Genomic DNA, 25,969 nt, shown 5'->3' on the forward strand with positions numbered 1-25,969 from the left:
GAAAATAAATTTTAGTGTGAACAATATGTTTTGTAAAATATCTCTGAAAATTTCTTGATTTACGGGACTGGTCTTCTCTTTATCATAAAAACACGCAATTAAAAACATTGTACGTATTTTAAATTTAATTTTTTATATTTATATGCCTACTACCAAATTATACTTGAGTGTTCATGAATACAAAAATTTCTACACTAATGGAGTTCTTAAAATCAATTTTGTTTGGGGACAGGCAGAAAGTTAGTGATAATATTTCGGTCATCAATATAACCAGGGTTTTTCATCCCGCTATTTTGTTGTTATTGGTCAATCGCGTATGACGTACTTGCCAGACCACATTACCGCGGGAATTCAAAATTTACACGTGACTAAAAGGTCCGTGCTCAAATTTTCGTACTTCTTGTGTAATGTTGGCAGGCATGATGTATGTGCGGCCTGCTGTTCTTGTAATACTTTCAACAGCTCTGCGTAATTTAATGCTAATCTGTTAATTTTTTTAATTGCTTTCGAAATAAATAATTTCCATTGCTGAAAAATCATATTCAGTGTTATATTTTTACCACAAGATGCTACAGTGTCAATAAGGTATAGCCATTTGTAGTAGTAAACAAAGCTGCTCTGTGTATCAATGAGATTTTTTTAGCATACCAGTTTGTATGATAGCAATTATTCTTGAAGATTAGTTGAGCAATTCTGTAATTTATACTAATATTATAGGGTAACCTCTTATGTGTTTCGAAGCAAAATGAAACACCTTGAGTTGTCACTCTATAATTGTATTTACTTATATGATAGGAATTATAGTTACTATATTAAGTTTATATGGGCGCCACACTTTAACATTACTATATTAATCATAAATGTTTACTATGCTATAAGTAATTTTCCATTGCGGCTTATGCCCAAGGTTACCTATTTCGACACTGAGAAACTAGGTTGCTTATCCATGACTCATTAGAAATCAAATAAAATATAATTTATCTATAAAGTTATGTTGGGCACAACCAAAATCAAAAGTTCATTTGTGATAAATAATAGTATTTAAAGTGAATAAAAAAAATTAACTAGCTCAGTTACTTCGGAGTGCACAAGAGTCTTTAAATCGGGACCACTAGGCGTAATTCAAAATAATTATGTTGTGCCATAATGAAAACCAGAGAAATAAAATACTATGCCGAAACAGTTAATAGGAGGGGCTCACCGGACACAAAACTTCAGTACTGAATACATTAGACTTTTGGTACCTTATATTTCAGCGGATAAAAGTAGCCCCGGTAATTAAATATTACCATAGCATTCGCCCTGGCTCAGGGGCACAACAGTTCACTTATTCAGTGAACTATCAGCTGAGAATATAGCTGATACCAGCCACTAAAACTTCCTTCTTCATTTTATTCTCTCCAACTTCTATCGTTAACAATCCACACTCCTTTCCATTTTTAAAAAGATCCGCCGATCCATAGACCAAATCACCTTCTCTTAGTCACATATCTTTGCACAACATTAAACATAGAGAAATAAATAAACCCTAAAGATAATTACACTTGAAAGACATATAAATAAACACTGAAAAATAGTTAAACTAAAGTTTCAGTGTTCTGAGATAATTAGTATTATCACAGATGCCGCTCTCGGCCTTAATTCACACCAAAATTACCTTAAATTTGGTTTAATTTAGGTCGTACCATAATTTCAAATTCAAACACTGAAACTTGACATTTGCCAAAAGTTGGTAACACTGAGTTTCGTGACAGTTGAGAATCGTAACGGCTCACACCATATTTCTTCATCCTGGGAGCAGGCAGCTGCTATCAACAAGTGTCTGGTAAACAAACACCCGGCGTCGTGAATCGAGGTGTCTATTACCTCGCTGAAGGTCTCGGGAACAAAGAAGAAAACTCGTTCTGCCGCTGGTTACAAGGTAGGAGTTGATTCTGCAGGGAATTACGAGGCTGCTATCAACAAGTGTTGTGTGGCGGGTACTAAGCAATACCGCTCAATGTGCAGATACACGCCGTCGCTGGACGCTGTTGACCGGGACGCCGTCCAAGCCAATGACAACCACTGATGTCACCACATTGACATCGTGATCCAGGCTAGCGAGGACTGAGGCAGCCATTCCAGACAACCCATGCCTGGATATACCTCTCGGCCGCTCCACCCCAGGCCTGCGGTGGGACGTCATGCCCAAAGCCTGACAGATGTGGTGGACGCTGTCACTGCTGATGCTACTACCCCATGCAGTAGACGAGAATCAAGAAGAATTCATCTCGGTCCGTAGTTCGTCCGCGCACTCGTGTACACTATAAACACTCATTAAACTGTTATATATTAGCCTCTAAATGCACCCGCGCTTTTTAACTTTAAGCGTCCAAGTGAACTACCTCGTACAGTTTATTCTCCATTCGCTGCCGACACCGGAACGTAAAAATTCTTCTTTACTTGCTACCCTAACTAACCTTAAATAATGGGTAAGCAACCTTGGTTTAAAATAGGCCTACTTATTAAAAATTTAAAATCTTAAATTAAACACACATAATTTGACACAACTCATATTAAATCAGATGTGGACTATTGTTGAGACTGGGTATTTTTTTCCATGTTCATGATAAAATGCTGTGTACATAAATGTGATAATTTTTACTTGTCTACAACAATAAATAACTATTTACACGAAGGCCATTTAGTTATTTTGGCTGAAAAGAATTATTTTTAACCTAGCCAAATAAAAACTTTGTTTTATTACAATTGGTATCATACCATCAATTGAAATAGTTGTTTGTTAAACTTCATTATAAACATTATTATTTTAGTACATTAGTTTTATGGCAGAAATAATAACATTTCCTGGGATTCTGCCTATAACAATAAACATTTGTTTCATTATGATATATATTATATTTACAAGCAACTTGTTCTTAGAAACATTAACTTAACTTCAGTGCAGGAACACACAATTAAACTTCAAACACAATAACATTGATAGGCACATATTAAATATTAAATATTTACAGTGATTACAAACATTTTATAGATATTTGCACTGACATAACATTTATATGCACATATTCTAATATTTTACAGTTATTTCTGATTATACTTAGTAATCATAATTGTTTCATTTGGTCTCCCATAAAACAACATTAAATCACATTTTCACATCACTAGCTTTTTAGCATTGTTATTAATTACCTCACAGATATTTAATAATATTTTGTCAATTAACAAATAATAACATTCTACACTCATCACTGAAGAATCTTTTCACATCAAGAAATAGACAGTGAATTACAGTGATTTCAACCTGAGTGCTATCTGTATGATGTAAACAAGTGAAATTCAATGATTAATGTGCATTTTTCTTTCTTGTCAGCTATATTTTCTTTCTTTTCAAAATTAATCTAAAGAGAATTGAAGGTGGTCTCTCTAGACAGCTATATAGCTAATTCTTTCTTCATGTGTGATATCTAGGAATTTGTGGATGAAGTAAATATCCACTTAGATAGGATAATCCTGTGGGATTACAATCCTAGTCAGCATGATTTACTACTGATTGAAAAGTGTTAGAAATGAGGAATGCCTAGGAAATAGGTAGGTAAAAAAAAAAACTGTGGCCTGGATCTTAACAAGGTAAGCCATTATTTTCTATTTCTACAGTGCTTTCTTGTTTGTTTACACACAGTGTGTCAGGGTGTCTGTGTTTACAACAGAACATTGCCTAGGTATACATTAGCACCAATATACAGCCTGTACTGACAATGTACATTAAAATTACTTAATTCGTGTGTGTGAACCGAACTATTAGGTGCTGCCAATAAACATGTACATACAGTACACCAGGTTCACAGTACATCCTCTAGGTCTCTGCCTAAGGACAAGAGCATTTACTCTCGTACTGAACCACATAAATGCTAGGAAGACTACGCTTCACCTAGCCGAAATCAACTGAGTTCACAAAATTAAAAAAAAATAACTCAGCTGACTAACACCATAACCTTCCGGTATAAATTCACAGTTACACATAAATCTTATTAATAATTCTAGGCACAATAACAGTACAGTATACATACAGCTAACTATTTTGTATACTCTGATCTTATATATTTTGCACCACTGGTGTGTGGTAGGCCCTTAAATGATTAATGTTGTAGTTTCCCACATTGATACCTGTTGACACTTCCTTTAAGGTGTAACAGTTCTCCCGATGTACCTGGAGAATCTCGTAGGGTCCACTGTAGAGTAGGAATAACTTCTTCGTTACATTCGCCCACTTGTTGCTTGTTGGCGCAGTCCTTAACAGCACAAGGTTACCGACCTTAAAACGGTGTAGCTTGCGCCTGGTTTTCCGCTTCTGTCTATTCCTGGCTTCTAGGTGTAGCTTTGCTCTAATTAAATCCTCAATTTCTTCCCTGCTAGGAAGTTTATCCTGATCCGGATTCTCGTCGCAGATGGGTAAATATTGGTTGGGTATCGCCTCCGACCGAACCAAGCATATGGCTTCATAAGGGGTATACGCCGGTCTGCCGCTCCACAGGATTAACTGTTGGTAATCATTTACCCCCATGTCTGGTCCCTGGACTAATGATTGGGGCGTATCACCACTAATCCTTGCTAGTTTAACGCCGTCACATTGGCTGTGCTAGCCAAGGCGGCGTTTGATGATGAGCTGGCCTGCTGCTGTTGCAGCAGCTGCTGCATCTGGCTGCTGTTGGGAGGGATTGGTGATTGCCGCGCAAAGTATCCTTGTTGGTACTTTGACGTGGACGAGGGGAAGTTGTGAGTGGGGAAACTCGTCGGGGTGTTCGCTGACTGGACGGTTTCAGCTCCACTGGGAGGGAACACTAGCTGTTGCTGCTGCTCCGGTGATCTTGGCAATCGGTCGTGGTACCCTTGACGTGGTGATCTTGGTCGCTCTGGGTACTCGTACCTGGGAAGCCGTTGTTCTTCGTGTTGCGACCTCTTGTTACGGGGTTGTTCATGGTGGCTCGGCTCGTACTCGTCACCACCGGGACGACTCCATTTCCCGCTCCAGAAGTTCGAGTTATGTATTCGATTCTGCCGGTTGTTCCATTTACCGGTGTGGTGAAACTTCCATTTGGCGGTGTTGACTCGTATTTTGGGCTGTTCCCCGCCGCGCTGCCACTGTTGGTAAAGCGGAGGTGATTTCTGAGCTTGTGCCTTTTCTGGTTCAGTGGTATTAATCCGCCCCTGCTGCTCTAGCCTGGCGAATGCCAGTAACTGTTCTCTAAACTCGGTAATATTCGAAAAATTCCTACCAGTTAGCTGTAACTGGTACTTGTAGGGTAGTTGTCCAAGAAACATGGAAATAAATTCCTCGTCATTCATTGGTAGGTCTAAATATCTGGTACGTTCGAACATGCTCGAGAGATAGGCTTCCAGAGACTTATGTTTTTTATAGTCAAATTTTTCCCCATGCAGCCTGGCTCTTAAGTGGCCCTGTATTCGCACACTCCAGAACTTCTGCTTGAATTGAGTTTGGAAATCTGCGTATGTGTGGGTCGAAGTTTGTATTACTTCCCACCAGTAATACGCATGTTCGCGGAGGGCAGTATTCAGGCATTTTAATTTCTCCTCGTCATTCAGCTTAAACATGGCTGAATACTCCTCAAATTTTTTTAAAAACCGCATGGGGTTTTCATTTTCCCCGCCTGCGAAACGAGGCATGGCCTCTGACCACTGTCTGGCCGGGTGGTGCATAATGGCCACTTGGTCAAGTGCAGGAGAAAGGCTAGAATGTGCTGCATGTGGTGTAGTAACTGGTGAAGCAGTCTCTGGCACGTTACTAGGGATAGCTATGGGCGTAACTGCGGTAGTGATGGGTCTATCCATCAGGTTGTCCAACCTGAGGGTAAGCATGCGATTTTCCAGATTACCTACTCGCTGTTCTAGTTGGTGTCCTAGTTCGTCCGTTTTGTGTGAAATTTGTGCCATTTGTTCGTGCACCTGTTGACTAGTGTTGTCCAAACTGCAGAGGTTTTGTGCAGCCTGTTGGGCCACTTGTTCTAAGCGTTCTGACACACTGCCTAACTCCTCCTGTATCTTCTGTGTGGTGTCTTGGCATTGATTCTGAAGCTGGGCTAATTTCTGATCAGTGTTAAACTCTAGTGTTGTTATTCGGTTGGTTACAACTGATACTGACTCCCTAACTTCCTCCAGCTCTAACTTGAGGTTACTCTCGAAGCTGAGGATACTTTGCTGTATGCCAGTCAGTTGTGCAGTATAGGAATCTAGCCTGGCACTGGTTTCAGCAGCGTTGACATCTAACCTGGCAGTATTAGAGTCTAATTTGGCAGTGTTAGAGTCTAATTTGGCATTCAATTCAGCAGCGTTGGCATCTAACCTGGTAGTGTTAGAGTCTAATTTGGCATTCATTTCAGCAGCGTTGGCATCTAACCTGGCATTTATTTCAGCAGCGTTGGCATCTAACCTGTCCATGAGTCCCTGGAACAAGTTATTTAAGTCAATATTGCCACTAGGAGTAGGGCCTAAAACTGAGATAGTTTCCAAGTGTTCCGTGGGCTGATTAGATTCGTATCCCTCTATCTCTTGTGTTACCAGAATAGGAATTGTCTCTCTGTCCTCGGACATGCTGCTGTCCCTAGATCCGGTATTGCCTCGGTTATGGCACCTCCCTCTGGTATTCATGATTATACTCAACAAAAATTACTTGACAAAATATCGGGCCCCACGTACGGTCGACACTCTGTAATTTATACTAATATTATAGGGTAACCTCTTATGTGTTTCGAAGCAAAATGAAACACCTTGAGTTGTCACTCTATAATTGTATTTACTTATATGATAGGAATTATAGTTACTATATTAAGTTTATATGGGCGCCACACTTTAACATTACTATATTAATCATAAATGTTTACTATGCTATAAGTAATTTTCCATTGCGGCTTATGCCCAAGGTTACCTATTTCGACACTGAGAAACTAGGTTGCTTATCCATGACTCATTAGAAATCAAATAAAATATAATTTATCTATAAAGTTATGTTGGGCACAACCAAAATCAAAAGTTCATTTGTGATAAATAATAGTAATTAAAGTGAATAAAAAAAATTAACTAGCTCAGTTACTTCGGAGTGCACAAGAGTCTTTAAATCGGGACCACTAGGCGTAATTCAAAATAATTATGTTGTGCCATAATGAAAACCAGAGAAATAAAATACTATGCCGAAACAGTTAATAGGAGGGGCTCACCGGACACAAAACTTCAGTACTGAATACATTAGACTTTTGGTACCTTATATTTCAGCGGATAAAAGTAGCCCCGGTAATTAAATATTACCATAGCATTCGCCCTGGCTCAGGGGCACAACAGTTCACTTATTCAGTGAACTATCAGCTGAGAATATAGCTGATACCAGCCACTAAAACTTCCTTCTTCATTTTATTCTCTCCAACTTCTATCGTTAACAATCCACACTCCTTTCCATTTTTAAAAAGATCCGCCGATCCATAGACCAAATCACCTTCTCTTAGTCACATATCTTTGCACAACATTAAACAAAGAGAAATAAATAAACCCTAAAGATAATTACACTTGAAAGACATATAAATAAACACTGAAAAATAGTTAAACTAAAGTTTCAGTGTTCTGAGATAATTAGTATTATCACAATAATTGGCTCTGTAAATCTTAAATGTCATGTTTCTGTGCGGCAAAATTATCACACTTTTGGCTGGACTTCAGTATATGCATTAGCTTTTGTTCAAATATGCACATTTCCTATAGCCGAGTAGCTTGTTTATTGCGATTTAAAGTGAAAATGTAATTTGATATATCTAATAACCTAGTAATTATATGTATGAATTAAATGATTAAATACATGCTGTAATTCTGCAGTGTGGCGACTTCTAAAAAATTGGTTGTCTGTGCCGTCGTCCGGGGTCTCGGGCTCGAGTCCCGGTGTGGCTCCTAGTGGGAAAAGGCGGTTCTTGATCTGTGTTGTCCGGGTGGGCGCCAGACTAGCTCGTTTCTAGTCGTGAATTTGGGGTCGTGGATGTATGTGCACTCACCTGAATGTAATTCAGCTCTAGTAAAAATTATTTTAAAATATTTTTACTTAAATGCGGTTAACTGCTACACACCAACAGAAAACATTTCTTATGATTTTATACGTTGTGCGCTCATGAACATAAGATGAAATCTCCACACGATACCTAAAATTTAAAAAGATAAGCCTATAGTGTACAAAAATTTATATAAGAAATGATTACTTGCCAAGAATAACACAAGCAATGTTAACTTGTAAACGGACAAAACTAATTTCCTAACAAATCAAACAGAAATAGCTCAATAACTTACCTGAAAATCTCATAATTAGTAACAAGGAAATATTTGTGTACATTTGTTTTACTCTTAAAAAAATATAAAATAACATTGGTCAACAATTTTTTGATCAATAATGCAATGTTTGTTTTGAACGTACAGTTAAAAAAAATAAAAAACAAACCCGAACATGTACGAACCAGCCCGAAGGGCATGTCGATCTATGGGGGTGAAACTTAGGCTGTCCGCAGCATTGGCGCCATGACTAACTCCCCTCACTCTTAAATCTAGACCACGGTCTAAGAAGGGGAGGTCTGGACACTCCCCAACCTGGCCAGCATGCAAAAGTGGCACACCTAATGTCTCCGTAGTTCCGCTCCGCTCCACCATCTGACGTGTAGCGCTGGTTGTTCTGCGGTGGTATTTTAAGCTTTGTTGTTATGAACAACTCAACATAATAATCATTTAAATTTTCATTTAAATGTTTAAAATGCATTAATCTCCAGACATCGATACAGTATTAAATTGGATGTGTTTATTTTTTATAAGTTTGGGAATTATTTCATAAATTAGGTCAATTAGGTTACGAAGTATAGTTTCCACATTGGCATTGGCGGAAACTTCATTGTGAGCACGGTCTAAGAAGGGGAGGTCTGGACACTCGCCAGATAAAAGTGACCACTTACTGTCTCCATAGTTCGTTCGACGTCCGCTATTCAACTCTAGCGCTATACCAAACCTGCATTTACAATACATTATTTGCTACACAAATAAGTGCCATCGTCAATGTTTCGTGTCTCATGTCAAGTGTTGACGCTTCGGACAGCCTAAGTTTCACCCCCATAGATCGACATGCCCTTCGGGCTGGTTCGTACATGTTCGGTTTTTTTTTTTTTTTTTTATCTGTACGTTCAAAACAAACATTGCAATATTGATCAAAAAATTGTTGACTAATGTTATTTTATATTTTTTTAAGAGTAAAACACATGTACACAAATATTTCCTTTTACTATTTATGAGATTTTCAGGTAAGTTATTGAGCTATTTCTGTTTGATTTGTTAGGAGATTAGTTTTGTCCGTTTACAAGTTAACATTGCTTGTGTTATTCTTGGCAAGTAATCATTTCTTATATAAATTTTTGTACACTATAGGCTTATCTTTTTAAATTTTAGGTAGCGTGTGGAGATTTCATCTTATGTTCATGAGCGCACAACGTATAAAATATAAAATCATAAGAAATGTTTTCTGGTGGTGTGTAGCAGTTAACCGCATTTAAGTAAAAGTATTTTAAAATGATTGTTACCAGAGCTGAATTACATTGAGGTGAGTGCACTTAATATAATTTGGGGTATTGCAGGAAAAATTATAAATTCCTAAAGTGTTTTTTACTTCCTGACATGTTTAAAATTATTATTCTCTATGAGGGTTGTTTGATACTGCAAGTAGTTTATCATGTTTAACATGTGGATAGGTTAGGATTATTTATTACAAATCTGTAATATTGAGATACTGCCCTTGGGTTAGCTGGATTAAAAATACAGTGAAATTTGTTAGGTTAGTAACATTATACGTACAGTGATTCTAAGTACAGTGGAATTTACATTTGGTTAGCTTGGAATAGCACCAATTAAAAATTCTGTAAAATCAATTGAACGGTTGGATGTTACTAACCTAATCTAACCAACCAATATACATTTTACAGTGATTTTTTAGGTTATTATCTCACATTGCTGCTTTTTGTATGCAAAATAAACTTTGGACACTTTTTTTTTTAACTTTAAATATGTACCTGTATTTACTCTGAAAAAAGTTTTTTCTAAATTCAGACTGGTTTTTGAGAAATCACTGTTTATTGGTTACATTACATTACTTGTGCAGTAAAGGGCCTGTCACCATGTTGTTCTTTAATTGAGTTGCAGATCCTGTTTTTTTTTTATACACAAATTGTATATTTTTTATTTGGATATTGCAATGCAGAAACGTAAATTAACACATTAAAAAAGTTATGTGACTCCTTATTGTGCATTCCAAACCCAAGGCATCAGTCCTTGAGAGCGATATTTTTTAGCAGTTTATAGGTGCAAAATTCTGATTTTTTACGTGAGACAACACATAACCTGACATATAAAATAAATTTTCATTTTGTAACAAATGATTCCTTTTATATGTCAGGTTACGTGCTATTACAGGTAACTAATCTGTGCTTTGCGCCTCCATACTGCTATAAAAAATCCCTGTCAAGGGTTGGCGTTTTGGTTTGGATACACATTAGAGACTCGTAACTTTTTTAAAACTATTATTTACGTTTCATTAGGTTATAATATTCAAATAAAAAATATATACATTCTTATATATATGGAAAACCACAGGATCTGCTATGCAATTAGAGGGGAAAATGGTAACAGCTGCTTCACTGCATAAGCTATCTAGCGTGACCTGCAAAATGTGATTTCTTGAAAACCAGTAGGAATTAAGAAAAGCTGTTTACAGTTTTAATAGAGGAAGGTTTTTAGTGTCTGAAGCGGTATTTTCAAAATTTTATAATTTAATTTATGGATAAGCAGCAACAAAAGAAAATTACTTTTTTTAAATTTAGCTAACTAACCATTCACATGATTTTACAAATTTTGTATTGTTTATACTTACCTACTTTAACATTAAACTACTGTTAAACAATTTATTTCAATTTTTTAAAAATATATTTGGGAATTAGCGCAGTATAATCGAAGACGTTTACTGTATTGATGATTGATTTACTTTATTGATGCACAATGAAGTTGTATAATTGTTGGATTGGTTAAGCAAATTCAAGCATCAAGGGTACTGATCAATGGTTTTTAACATTATATTTTCTTAATGAATCCATTGGTAAAACGTTAAAACACTGGAATGGCTAAATTTCCATCGACTGCTTATGTTTTTTTCCGCATGCTCACTTGAAAACAATTACAGGGTTATACTGTAGTTCACAGTTGCAATACTTGGTTAGGTTAGTTACATAAGTGCTGTTAAATCATGAAAATGGTTAGGGAAAGGTAACTTCTTCATAACTACTGTAAAATGGTGTAAGCAATTATTCTTTAGGTAAGTTTACCTAGACTTTAAAAATAATTTATTTGGCGAAGTACATAGTACTAAGAATTACTATTTATCAAATTTGGTTTGTGTGGAAAAGTTGTTACTCTAGGAAATTTCTGAATCCATCTTTGTAGGAATATAAACTAATATTATTAGAAACAAAAAAAGAACAATGTGTGGTATATTTTAATTTTCTAACACGCTCTGAACTCTGCAGTTATGCGATTACCGATAATAATTGTAAATCATTGCAATATACATCCGACACATTTTGTAGTGATTTCACAACTGTACTATGAAGTAATGCCATCGACTGCTGCAAAATAACATGCTGACATCTATTCTTGTGTAGGCATTTTGTTGATACAACTAAAATATGAACATATAGGATATATATAGAATCTTACAAATTTTGGTAACCTACCTACTAATACTCTCCCCAAAGACTTTGGTTAGATACTTAAAAAAAAAAAAAAAAAAAAAAAAAAAAATTAACTGCTTATGTGACATGCATTACGTGAAATTAATTCAACTTGTAAACATTTTGCTTGAGTCAAAGCCTAGATTTGCTTAAGCTAATAACAAGCAATTACATCACTTGAGGCCCTGAGAAATAAACTTCTAAAATTGTGTAGTTACTTGGATTGTTAAATACCTAGTTTTTCTGCAATAATGGGCACAAGAGCAATAGAATTATGTTTTTCATATAATTTTTTTTCACATAAATGAGTTTTTGTCAAAAAGTATTTGGAAAAAATATCTATTTGAAAGGACAAAGAAAAATGTTAATTGTAGTACATACATGAGAATATACCAAAATATTTAATGTATCAAATTTCTAACTAAAATGGTTTTGAAATTAATTTATCATTCTGGTATGCATAACTTTTTTCTTTGATACATTTATTTATCAGTTTCATTTCTCTTTAGCACAATATAAATCATTTAACTTTGATTTCTTTTTTGTTTCAGGCTTGTGGAGAACAGCTTTTTTTTAATCTACTCTTTGGCTGGCGAATGTAAATAAGCAATGATTTCGTGAATGCAGCGAGAGAGTTTATTTGATGTATTTTAAAATCACTGATAATATTTATTGATGTATTTTAAAATCACTGATAATATTTATTGATGTATTTTAAAATCACTGATAATATTTGTTTTGTGGCTGGAAGATGGTAACCATGGTGACTTGTGAATTTTTATGAAGATTAATAAAAAGCAGTAAAAATTATTAATGGTTGTCAGAAGGAATTTTTTTTTCAATAATCAATCAAACATCTACACTCTACAGTAACAATTTTCCTTAACTCAAATAATATTTCAATACATATCTTATAAAGTATTCATATATGTACAATACAGACCAATTTTGAGCTAGTCTGATATCAGTATATTAGTTATTATGAACATATACTATCAGAACTACCATTTGCATATAGTGCACATACATACATAACACTAGCCAACAACCATTAAAAAAAAAACACTACTATATACACTTACATAAAAAACAAACAAATCATAGACAAGTACAGATTACGTATTCACTATTATATTCTAGAGCCAATTCCAATAAGTGTATTATCAATAAAAGAAAATAATTTTTTTTAAATAACAATATTTCAATATGAAGGAAAATCTGTATTCTGAAGTTCTTGTATATGTTTGGTATCAATCAATGTAAATTAATCAATCTTTGATATAAAAAAAAATCCGAAAATGATAAATAAATTAAAAAAATTATTGCCTACCAGCTCTGGGTTTTGCATGAGGGTTCAACTTCTCTGACTTCTGAGATTACAGACAAGATTTTAATTAATAATACTATTGGCTTCATTACTAGATTATCTTTAAACCTATAATTTTTTATTTGAATCAGTTCATTGAACTGAAATATTTGCAGCAATTTCTTTAAATGTTTATGAACTTGGATTATTTAAAATACAAATGTAGGTAGGCTTACTAGACCTTTAATGCCATAAGATTGTAATCACATAGGCCTAATTTCACATTTACAACTTAAGTCTTGGAGCTGATTTACATTAATATTTGTGCTAGACTTTGTAATTCTTAAAATTTTATTTTCTGCAATGTTCCAAAGAGCATTGCTCTATTTTGGAACAAAACAATTTAATCTGACAGTTTGTTACAACACTATTCTTCATAAAACAATGCACGTTAGCCTGTATAATATGAATTAGATCTAACATAAAAACTACAAACTGCACATTTGCACTTAAAATATTCATCAAACAGTTAGGCAAAGAGATTAAACATAACATTTAACTCTTAAATCGTCATACTTCATTTTAGTTATCACACTTATGCCTGTATGTGAACGGGATCAGAAATTAGCACTGCAAATGCACTTTTAACACTAATAATTAATTATATCAAACACAAATGATATCAGTAACATCATACTTCATTTTTGGTGTTACAGTAAGCTTCCATAAATGTGTCTTTTTCTCAGAACATACATCAGAAAAATTTTCTTGAATTTAAAAATTACAATAAATTTTTAAATACCTAATGATTTGTTAGATAGCAAACCTTCAAAATATGATTTACTTCCAATTTTTGGATTAACGGCATTGAAGTTTTGTATTGTTTGCCATGGAAAACAATGGAAATAAATAATTAAAAATATAAAGACACAACTGAATCAGCTGTAGTTGAACATACAGAACCAGCGAGGAGAATAAAAATATAATAAAATATATGTTATTATGTTCACTAAAGGTATGCAATGGATGGAGGATGCCCTACATTAATAATAATTAGTAACAGAGAACAAAGCAAATTTGTAAAGAAGAGACTTTTAACAGTAGTAGAATAATAAAATTCCGAAAAGGGCTGTTTCAAAAATTGCAAACATTCCTACACATAAGAAGCCCTTAATCTCAAAGACTTCATTCAGTACACTGGTCATTACCTGCTGCTCACGATCTGTAAAGGTAAGGTAATTAAATTAATGGTGGAAAAGGTAATAAGCATTAGGTTTGTGGTCTTATAAATGTGGTCATTAGAGGCAAACATTAAGTCTCTGTGTTTAAGTGCTCTGGGTTTGATTATCAGCAGGGTCATTAATGGATCTTTTGATAGTGGGGAACACAGCAAACATTGCAGTGGTTAGTTGGTTTTCTCAGAGTTCTTACGTTACTTCACCCACCCATTCTGTCATATCATTAGCATTTTATAGCCCTTCATTTTTTTGTAATGATCTAGAGGTCACCAAGCTGAAAGCTAAATTAATTTCCTTCATTGACAGATATAAGGGTTGAGGATTTGAAGCAAGCAAGATAAACATTTTAATGTTGCTTGCTTCGTCTTCTACAGAAAATTGAATCTAATATTTTGAATTGCTCCTGTGCTGCACTACTTCTGACAGAACGAGTAACCTGCACTTTTTAAGGCATCAAAGAAATTGTTATAACCGATTTCACTGTCTACATATCCCGGAATAGTGTTATCTTTATCACTTTTGGTACAATTTTGCAATTTATCTCTTGCTAGATCAAAAAACGATATCATTGTTCACGTTCAAAAGCTGTAGCTATAGCCCGCGCTTTTCTACTACCGAAGTTACCCGATCGAGCGACGTACTTCGGAACTGTTCGTGCATGTCGATCTATGGGGGTGAAACTTAGGCTGTCCTTGACGCTTCAGCTTGGGTGCATAGTAGGGACGTATTTTTTAATTTTTTTTATTTACATTGCCTTACAATATCCAAATAAAAAATATATACGTTTTTATAAGTTGTCGAAAACAAACAAGACGCACATACACAGCAAGCAAAAATAATTTTGATAGCCGCATGAATGCACAGGTATTGTAATGTAAATTACAAACTGCTATTACTCCTAAACGAGTTTGAATTCCGTATCTGCGCCTTTTAAGATAACAAAGGAAAGTTTAAAGGACTGAATAAAAGTATTTTGGGATTTTAATAATTTTTTTAAGGAAGAGATCGCACTCGTTTTGCAAATTTTGTATTTTAATAAAAAATGGTGTATTGTCAAACTACTTACAAACAGGTATTATCAGGGTTGTGCTGGTCATTAATAAAATTCGACATCATACATTCCATTTTTAAAAAAGTTGGGCCTATACAAAAATAAGTAATCTTTAGACTACATTCATACAAATAATAAAAATTAACTTACTATTCCAATGACGTTTCCGAACTGATCTTTGTGTTCCTTTTTTTGTGAGAATGTCGTCTTCCACAAAATGTTTTTCGCATACATAATGGGATCTTTTAAGTACAAACTTGTCTCATGAAATTGCTTTCTGCCACAATTGCCTAACATTGTCATCATTGGGAACTCGGAATATTGCAACTTTCTCGTCCGACTTTGCCTGATAATTTGTTTTGCACCCAGGTGCAACACAAAGGTTAGGCATTTTCACAATTAAAATAATATACGCTTATTCTCTTTACTAAAATCAATGCTCCTTGCTCACAATGAAGTTCCCGCCAATGCCAATGTGAAAACTATACTTCGTAACCTAATTGACCTAATTTATGAAATAATTCCCAAACTTATAAAAAATAAACACATCCAATTTAATACTGTATCGATATCTGGAGATTAATGCATTTTAAACATTTAAATGAAAATTTAAATGATTATTATGTTGAGTTGTTCATAACAACAAAGCTTAAAATACCACCGCAGAACAACCAGCGCTACACGTCAGATGGTGGAGCGGAGCGGAACTACGGAGACATTAGGTGTGCCACTTTTGCATGCTGGCCAGGTTGGGGAGTGTCCAGACCTCCCCTTCTTAGACCGTGATTGTGAGCAAGGAGCATTGATTGTTAGTAAAGAGAATAAGCGTATATTATTTTAATTGTGAAAATGCCTAACCTTTGTGTTGCACCTGGGTGCAAAACAAATTATCAGGCAAAGTCGGACGAGAAAGTTGCAATATTCCGAGTTCCCAATGATGACAATGTTAGGCAATTGTGGCAGAAAGCAATTCCACGAGACAAGTTTGTACTTAAGAGGCCGTGTCACAAATTTGCGCTCCTATCTATATCAATGTTATTTTAAAAGGCAGTTTTTCTCAAAGTCTATAAGAGGTAGGGGCCAGAAATTTTGCCTACTGAAAGTATACAATACATTTAACATAACCGCTTTTTTCAAATTTAGTTATCATATCATATATTATTTCTGTGATGAAAAAAATATAATCAATATTTTGATTTGTCCAGATACAGTGGAATTTTGCTTATATTTATAATTATTTAGCAAAAACTGAAAAGGCCATTGAAATGTATTGTACATTACCTTCCGATCAGTGTCTTCATGATCATGATGGGTTTAAAAACCTGGTTGTAATCAAGTCTTTAACTATTTCATGACAACATTTATACTTAATAATTTGGAGATAGGCCTTTTCTATCCTAAGCCCCTGAGCTTTCACTATCTGGTCTGGCGACCGACCTGACACTCTTCAACCACCCCAAGGGTCTCCGATTGCACATCCGATAAAAAAAAAGCTGTTCGTTCATTTGTTTTTGTGTCACAGACTTCACACATTTATGCCAAGGGAATATTCCGCTGATGTGACGCCATACGAATGTATTATTCGCGACCATACAACTTTTTTGTTTGTCATCGGGAAGAAATGTTCATTTTGAATTGAGCATTTTTAAATGTCAGCGTAGAATATGCTTATCTGCCCATTTTGTTTCTTTCCATAATAATGAGTAAAGTTAACATTGTCATAGACATTTTATTATATTCGTTTGCCGTCCAAGTAAAACTGTCACACTATATCGCACGTAATTATATATTTTACTAATTTGTTAGTTGTCATTTTATTTAAGTTACAAATAACAGTAATCAAAAACTATTACTTAATAGTCCAGAAAAGAGATTGAGTTATTATGCATTTAATAGGGGTTTAAAATATGGTACTACATACATATTATATATATTATACATATTATATATATTATACATATATTATCTTGTTGTCTTATTTGTAACTTTGCTGGAAGAATGGCATTTGGTATGTATGTTAACTCACAATGAAAATACTTCAGAAGTACTCAACAGTGAACAACCTAGGCCCTATACTAATTTCATTATGTTCATGGAAATATAATTAAAATTACAAATAATGAACTGTATGTGTTTCACGTAGAGATATCGTACGAACTGTATGTGGTACAGACCAACATTTGCTAAGGCTCTGAAAATACTTACTGTTTAATATTTTTTCACCATGGTTGTTTTGGATGGATAAAAACAAGTATGAAATGTATGTGATTTTTTTTTATATTTCTAGATTGAGTTAAAGAAAATTGCATAACCCTGTTTGTCATGGAAAATGTTTCCAGCTGTGACATTCCTGTAGTAAATACAATGTAAAACAATGATTTATAACATTAATAATTAAGTACCTAGCCAATTAAATATTATTATTAATATTGCTTTATGATGTCAACTTATTGCATATAAGTTTAAGTGACTTAAATAGTTACTTGGTTCCAACAATGTAATAATCAAATTGATAAATAATAGTTACATATATAAAAAGATTTAAGTGTCTGTTATAACTTCCTTGATTTACAAATATTGGGAAAAGAACTGTTGCTAATAAGCAGAATACAGAAAACAATACGATACTAGGTATCCTTGGACCTAAGGCTTTCTTATTAATAACTGCAAGATATGAAAAGAACTCACATTCACTGGGATGTATTATGAATATTATAGAGTTTATATACAAATCATTATAGAGGTATTTGAGAAGCCCTCAATAGAAATGAATTTTATGTTTATTATTTTACTTCTTACCTCTATGACTTTGTCTTAGTCCTGTTATGAATTATATTTACCAGTATTGTATCTCTATGGTCAGGTCAATTTGGTTTTACTCTTTAAGTATTTTCATGTTTTATCTAAGTAATAATTTTATGAAATGTCTTTGCAAACATTTGTTAAACGGCGACGAATAGGAAATGAGCTTACACCTTTTAATATTGTTTTTGGGTCATTACTGAGGAAAGAGTATATGTGATTGGACGCTCGACTGCGCATATATTTTATTTAAAGAATTTAGTATTTCCAGTGTGATTTCGGAGAGTGTTCAATAGAGAAAGCTTTGACTGTTTGAAACAAATTGGAACTGGAGTTTCTGTTCTACTATCATGGGAGAAGGATTAGAGAGAAAGAGCTCCGTGATTTAGTCATAAATGAATGTAAGAATATCACGTAAAACATTGGTACGACGACTGAATAGCTAGAATCTACGTGAAATTGATGATTTTATAATAAATACCGGAACTACACAATGAAGAAGAGGTAGTTACTGATGTTCGAAGCTCTACTAAAGAATCGACGACGACGATAAGTTTTGACTAACAGCATAAATAGAACTGGATCAACGACGAATTAAGAAGAAAAGAAGAAAAGGACTATCAATCTTCGAGATGGAAGGAGTTCGACAGCGGTAGACGGCATCGTAGACGGTGTACCGGAGGACATCATCCTTCTAGACGACTCCAGGTGACCGACGCCAGTCCTGCTGGAGTACCAGCAGCACGAGAGGAGGTGCATCGAGACGGAGACCCAACCAGCGACATCGGAGGAGAGTGAGATCTAACCAGCAACATCGGAGGAGAGACAGGGGTTCGGAGAGGTTTTCCACAGCCTCTTGGTATTGTAACGACGCGACGAGGTTTGTTTGCCCCATCCCCGAATTAACAAGAACAGCGAGAAGTTACCTGTCCTATTTTAATGGCAAGATATCTTAAACTATGATGTTTACGATCAAGACCTAATTTGAAACTCGCAAAAACAACTTAATACTACTTAACTACGTAAAGACTTGTAGCTTGTACATACTGGACCTGGTTAACTGACATTGATCAGTAATATGTACGATATCAAAGTTAAAATCTGTTAAAGTCATTAATTGTCTTGAATGTTTAAAGAATAGCCCCAGGTCCAGAAGTCTTGAGACAGTTTGATCTACCGAAAGAGACTGAGCTAGTAAAAACAAAGAAAAGACTAATTTGCCAGTTAAAATGTGTTTCAATAATATTTAAAATATTGACTGATAACCAAACTATTATTCAGTGATACAATTACGTAAAACGTAATTAGTTCTGAAAGACATTTAAGTATAACGGATATTGAAATTTTGTTTAATGAAAAACCTATTTAAACATGAATAATTGTCTCAAAGGTATTTGTATGTTGCTTGCTAATCATTGACTCTGTCACTTTTCATGTTACAGTTGGATATGTTGCAAAAGAGTATTGTCACCCATACAACCATGATTTTGACCCTAGTAAAAAGTTAAATTTTCATTATATTTTATTTTTCCGATTGATAACCATACTTACATATCATGTGTATGTTAAACCAGATAGACAGAAATATTTAGCTTGGATTGTCTTGAAAGAATAATTAGTTTTTATTACACTGAGATCAGCAGTCATAGAGAAGTTAATGCTTTTAAACCCACTACTTATATTTGTTGATTTTAAGGTCAGAATACTTACACCCAAAGAGAAGGAGACATACTGCTAAGGAATTATACGACATTTTATTGTTTGGTATTCACACTGAGTCAAACTACACCAGTACATACAACTTGAGAATAATTTATTTTCACTATCAACATAACAAGACATATTTTAGTTAATATTCTGTAGAGGTTAGTAGTTGTGCTACATACCAATCACAGCACTAGTACTTTATAGAGTTTTCACGGCGCCCAACTAGACCACATTTTACATTATAGATATTGGCATTTTAGGAAATATACTCCATAGAGTAATTCTGAAAATACTTATAGAATTTTTGATCACCCAACGGTGGCACACCCTTTTGAAATTTTGGTCGCTCATCCTTGGAGCTGTCTGAAAAATAACAGAAGAAAAGGGAAAATTTTGAAAACACTTCAGAATTTTGGCGCACAACGTGTAAGCCAACGTTAGGGACTATTTTATGATTTTTTTTTGAACAACTCAAGACACTTTGAAAAATACAGACAGTAATTTTATTTTGTCAAGATGACAGACACAGGTAGGAAGTCATATTTTTTGAGAGGTAGCAATGACACTTCTGACTCTAGTCCTGAACGAGAACCTAGAGAAGTAGTACCAGAACAGCACATCGAGACTACTGGTATGGAGTCACAGCAGGAAATGGAGTTGGGTCATTCGCCGCCGACACCAACTGTTACCCTAGATGCACTGTTCCAGTTCATGAATAAGGAGAAATTAGAACGGGAGCGTAAAGAACAGGAGGAGAAACTAGAACGGGAGCGTAAAGAACAGGAGGAGAAACTAGAACGGGAACGGGAGAAACAAGAACGGGAGCGTAAAGAACAGGAGGAGAAACTAGAACGGGAACGGGAGAAACAAGAACGGGAGCGTAAAGAACAGGAGGAGAAACTAGAACGGGAACGGGAGAAACAAGAACGGGAGCGTATAGAACAGGAGGAGAAGTTAGAAAGGGAACAAAAGGAGCGAGAAAACGCCGAAAGACTAGACAATTTAGTGCAAGTCTTAAATAACACTTTAGGCAGGATTGCAGATGAAACAGCAGAAATCAGGCATGACTTAACTGAAACACAGCACGAGATGCAACAGAAGTTTTCCAGTGTACACACTCGTATTGAAGGTGTAGAAATATTCAGTAAACGCACTGACGATAAAGTAGTACACTTAAGCGAGCGTCTAACAGGAAGGTTAGATATGGTAGAGGCGAAAATAGGGGAAATAGAAAGAGAATCCAGACACATCGCAACATTCTCGCCCCAACTAACGACTCACCACACTAGCGAATGTAATACCGACAAGGAAGACACGCCGGTAAACAAATCGATAACGATAGAAGCCGAGCGAAATCCCGCGAATATTAGTACTGCAATTATGTCAGCAGATCCGGTACTTACACTACACCACCCTTCTAAGAAATGGTTGGATGACGTTCCAACATATTCAGGGAAAAGTAATGAAAACCCTCGAAGATTCTTAAATCAGTTTGGAGAATATTGCCACACATTTAAGTTAACAGACGCAGAAAAATTGAAATGCGTTAGCCACTGCTTGAAAAACACGGCATATTATTGGTGGGAGTTGGCGAAAGATTCGGTACACGCATACGAATCGTTTCAGAAAGCTTTCATATCCCAATTTTGGAATACTCGTATCCAAAGCAATTTGCGAATACAGTTGCATTCTGAAAAATTCGAAAATCGTAAATTTCAAAATTTAGAGGCGCATATCAGCGATATGTACGAGAGAACTCGTTATCTTGATTGCCGTATGGAAGACGAAGAGTTTATTGCCATGATAATTTCGCAATTACCACTCAATTATCAATTACAACTTAGTGGACGGCAATACAGTAATATTGTAGATTTCAAGGAACAACTGTTAACGTATGAACGACTCGTTAAGCTCGATAAAACGGTAACGCACAAAGAAACTAACGAGCGCAAGAACACGAACCAACAGACACCGTTATACAATAACTGGCGCAACCGAAATGAAGGGCAGAACAGCGGACACAAACAACCTCAAATTCACACACTGAACGTTGAAAACTGCGGAAGTAATTGGTATCACAATAGATATCGAGGTCAGCGATATGGTAACGGATTTTATAAACCACAGTACTATCGTCGTAGAAACGAGAAGCGACAAGACAGACGCGAAAATGAATCACAGTGGGAGAATAAACGTCAGGAGGGGACAGTTAATTTCAGAGAGAATTCAGGCGAAAATCGAACAACGAAAGAACGATCGGCAAATTACAATAATCATTCCGGAGGTCAGTACAGCATAAATGCACAAACGTTTGTACCGTCTGAAAAAGGGAACAGCTTTAGCACCACCATTCACGACGCGCGACAAGGAGAAAGAAATTCATATTCTATAGCGCCAAGTCACGAGCAAAGCAACATGGAATGGCCGCGCATGCAATCTAGCAGACGCTCAGATACAAACCAAGGAGGTAATAACACATTTTTGATTTCACCGAATGCAAATAATGGATTTGCTAATTTGTCACAAGAGCAAATTAGAGGATTTAAGGACAGTGCGGTAAACTAATTAGGGATGGCGAAAACACGCTCCGCACGTCAGTCCCTAATTGTAAGTTAGACGGGGCTAGTATAAAATTGGATCCCGACGCAAATGACAAGAATAATTGTCGAAGCATACACACCATTATGTTCAAAGAAAACGAGCGTGAATTTTTACTCAGCGAGCCCACAGAAACCGAAGTTCAAGCGAAACAAGCACTATGTCCGGAGATATTGTTAACTTTAAACGGAGTTAAAGTGCCTGTACTATTAGACAGCGGCGCAGAGATATCCTGCATCAGCGAAGACTGCGTAGCCATGATAGAGAGCACCGGAATATCATTACCGAGAATGCCAGTACCGAGTTTAAAGATTCTAGGGGTTACATCAAGGGCTAGTCCCATCATTAATCGTCAGACCTTATTGGAAGTAGAAGGTTTAGGTAGCACCAAGTACATTAATGTATTAATCGTAAAAGGATTGGCTAAACCAGTAATTTTCGGTGTAGACTTTCTAACTAGCCATAAAATAATTTTGAATTTTGCAGGTTGGATGGTAACTGCTATGGATGACACAGAAAATACGAAAACTACTGAAAATTGGGAAGTTTCGGAAAAATGCATTGCAATCATTCATAAGGAAACTTCGTGTATTAATAGTGACATAAATTTGATGGCGACCGGAGCTGATTTAATAGAAGCTGTAAAGGGAATTACCATGGTAAATGAAACCGGTAGAAATAATCTTCTTCATGTCTTAAGAAATTTTCAAAATATATTTTCCGAAAAACCTGGGTTAAACAAATTATATACAGCTAGTATTCAGGTCATACCCGGTGAACCATTCCATAAAAAGTCGTATCCCATCCCGGCGAAATATTTGAAAGAGGCTGAAGAATATCTAGACTTAATGTTGGAATGGAATGTAATAAAGCGAGCGCCTAGCCCATTCACGAATGCGATACTCTGTGTGCGAAAGAAAGACGGAACAGTACGTTTATGCCTTGACGCGAGGGAGATCAACAAAATTACTGTTCGAGATCGGGAAAGTCCGAGACCAACGAATGATATTCTGCGATTATATCAGGGTGTCAAGTTTCTAACCACACTTGATTTGTCGGCAGGGTACTGGCAAATACCCTTAGAAGAAAGATCTAGACCGTACACATCATTCCTATTCAAGAACTCGCAGTATGTGTTCCAAGTCATGCCGTTCGGCTTATGTAATGCGGTAGCTGAGTTTACTCGTTGTCTGGACGAAACGCTAGGATCTGAGTGCAAAGGATTCGCGCGAGCATATGTCGACGACATTTTGATTACATCGTCATCATTCGAAGAACACCTGGAGCATATCGGCATTGTCCTAACGAAACTACGTGACGCAGGAATGACGGTGAAACTGCGAAAATCCGTATTTTGCCGACAAGAGTTACCATTTCTAGGGCATATTCTGACACCGACCGGAATTCATACCGATCCTGAAAAATTGAACAGTATTTCCAACTTCCCTACACCAAAGAATGTTAAACAACTACGTACATTCCTGGGAGTTATCGGGTTTTACCGAAATTACAGCGACAAGATAGCCAAGATCGCAGTCCCATTGTTTGATCTACTCAAGAAGGACAAGCTGTGGAAATGGGAAGCAGAACAGCGGGAAGCTTTTGAAGAACTCAAGAAGGTCTTTCTCGAAGAACGAGTCATCTATCATCCCATGTTAGGTCGGGAATTTCTACTATACACAGACGCATCTGATTATGCCTTAGGGGCGAAGCTAGCGCAAATGGACGATGAGGGAGTAGAACGTACCGTAGCGATGGCGAGTAGAACATTGAATTCGGCAGAGCGAAATTACACGGTCACGGAGAAAGAGACACTAGCAATAATATGGGCTCTGCAGAAGTTTCGAGACCTGCTTCTGGGAGAACATATAAAGCTAATGACTGACCATCAAGCCCTGATGTGTCTAAAAGCAGGCAAAATTTTTGGTAGCAGGCTGACACGATGGTGCTTGCTGATGCAAGAGTTTGACTTGGAAATATGCCACATTAAAGGGAAAGAGAATGTAGTCGCCGATTACCTAAGTCGAATACCCGATGTATTGAATGATGAATTGACACCGAGGAAGAACTCCAAGGAATTTTTGGTAGCTAATCTTGTGACACAACAACTTAAAGATAACGCAACAATCAAGAATGTTTTTGACCAGATAGCTCAACTGCAACAGGAAGATGAATTCTGCAAGGTCATAATAGATAAATTGAAGGGTTCAGAGGTTCCAACTAGGTTAGAGGAGAGATACTGCATGTCGGAGGGAGTATTGTTCAATCATAGCAAGGGAAAAGCCAGATTTGAAGAGCCATGGAAGCCGGTAATACCGAAGCGAAACATCAACTCGATTATTTGGGAGGTTCATAGGAATTGCGGGCATATTGGTTCAAAGAAGCTGACACAGTCATTGATTAGGCAGCTATACTCTCCGAATCTGCACAAGTCAGTCGCCGCCATTACTCGATCGTGCGACTTGTGTCAGAAAGCGAAACATGCCCAACAAAATCTCGAAGGTGAGTTTAAACCTATCCTTCCGGAGAGACCACTGGAGTTGGTATCAGTGGATGTATTGGGACCATTACCTAGATCAACAGCCGGGGTGAAATATGTGTTCGTGATGGTAGATTTATTTACAAAATACACCAAGTTGTATCCCATAGTCAATGCCACCAGCAAGATAGTATTCCAGAAAGTTAAACAGTTTATCGCGGAAGTGGGTCGACCGGAGAAAATTATTTCAGATCATGCCACACAATTCATGAGTCAAGTTTGGCAAGAAGGACTCAGAAAACTGCAAATCGTACCCACCACGTCTTCGGTGAGACACCCGCAGAGTAATCCTGTGGAGAGACAAATGCGCACACTTGGTAATATGTTGCGGACATTCTGCCACGATACACAGCAGAACTGGATGAGTAAATTAACGTTCATTGAATGCATTTTGAATAATACTGTACACAGTTCTACCAGTGTTACTCCATATGAAGCGTTAACAGGAAAAAGATCATTGATAATACCGTCATCGTTACTACCGAGACATCACGATGAAGCTCTGGCCGCAGAAGATAAAGAATTAGTCGAGATACAGAAGGAAACTGAAGAGTTGGTCGCAGCCAAGTTGACATCCACGGCGGATCTTCGGAGAAAATACCAGAAAGATTCCAGCAAGATGAGTTTTAATTGTGGAGATTTAGTACTCAAGAGAACGAATCCAGTAAGCCAATTTTGGAAGTACGTTACTAAGAAGCTATTTCTACTCTTCGATGGACCATATATGATCACGAAGATTATTAGAAGTAACTGTTACGAACTGTCTGACATTAAAACGAAACAAGTAATAGGACACTATAATATAACGCAGTTGAGGAAATATTACACTCCTGTAGAATAGTATACACTGTTACACATATGTCCGTTTGAAGACATATATCGGTGACAATACTCTATGTTTGCAAGTAAGTATGTAAATAAGGT

The 25,969-nt window shown here is 36.1% G+C and overlaps 1 protein-coding gene and 2 long non-coding RNA genes across 3 annotated transcripts; 2 read left to right on the forward strand and 1 right to left on the reverse strand.

Annotated features, from left to right (window-relative positions):
* Positions 1–1,527: 1,527 nt before the first annotated feature.
* Positions 1,528–2,677, forward strand: LOC134531537 (uncharacterized). Its single transcript, XR_010075023.1, has 2 exons — positions 1,528–1,921; positions 2,008–2,677. It is a non-coding gene; the product is annotated as an uncharacterized LOC134531537 (long non-coding RNA).
* On the reverse strand, positions 2,232–8,905 carry LOC134531536 (uncharacterized). The gene is made up of 2 exons (XM_063367208.1): positions 8,341–8,905; positions 2,232–8,195 (listed from the first exon to the last, which is right to left on the reverse strand). Exon 2 carries the CDS (start codon positions 6,664–6,666, stop codon positions 4,612–4,614), a length of 2,055 nt encoding a protein of 684 aa, XP_063223278.1. The 5' UTR covers positions 6,667–8,195; positions 8,341–8,905; the 3' UTR covers positions 2,232–4,611.
* Positions 8,906–9,135: 230 nt separating this feature from the next.
* On the forward strand, positions 9,136–12,614 carry LOC134531538 (uncharacterized). Its single transcript, XR_010075024.1, has 2 exons — positions 9,136–9,628; positions 12,356–12,614. It is a non-coding gene; the product is annotated as an uncharacterized LOC134531538 (long non-coding RNA).
* Positions 12,615–25,969: the final 13,355 nt, after the last annotated feature.

This window comes from Bacillus rossius, chromosome 5 (genome assembly GCF_032445375.1).
Source record: "Bacillus rossius redtenbacheri isolate Brsri chromosome 5, Brsri_v3, whole genome shotgun sequence".
In the NCBI taxonomy this organism is placed as follows: domain Eukaryota; kingdom Metazoa; phylum Arthropoda; class Insecta; order Phasmatodea; family Bacillidae; genus Bacillus; species Bacillus rossius.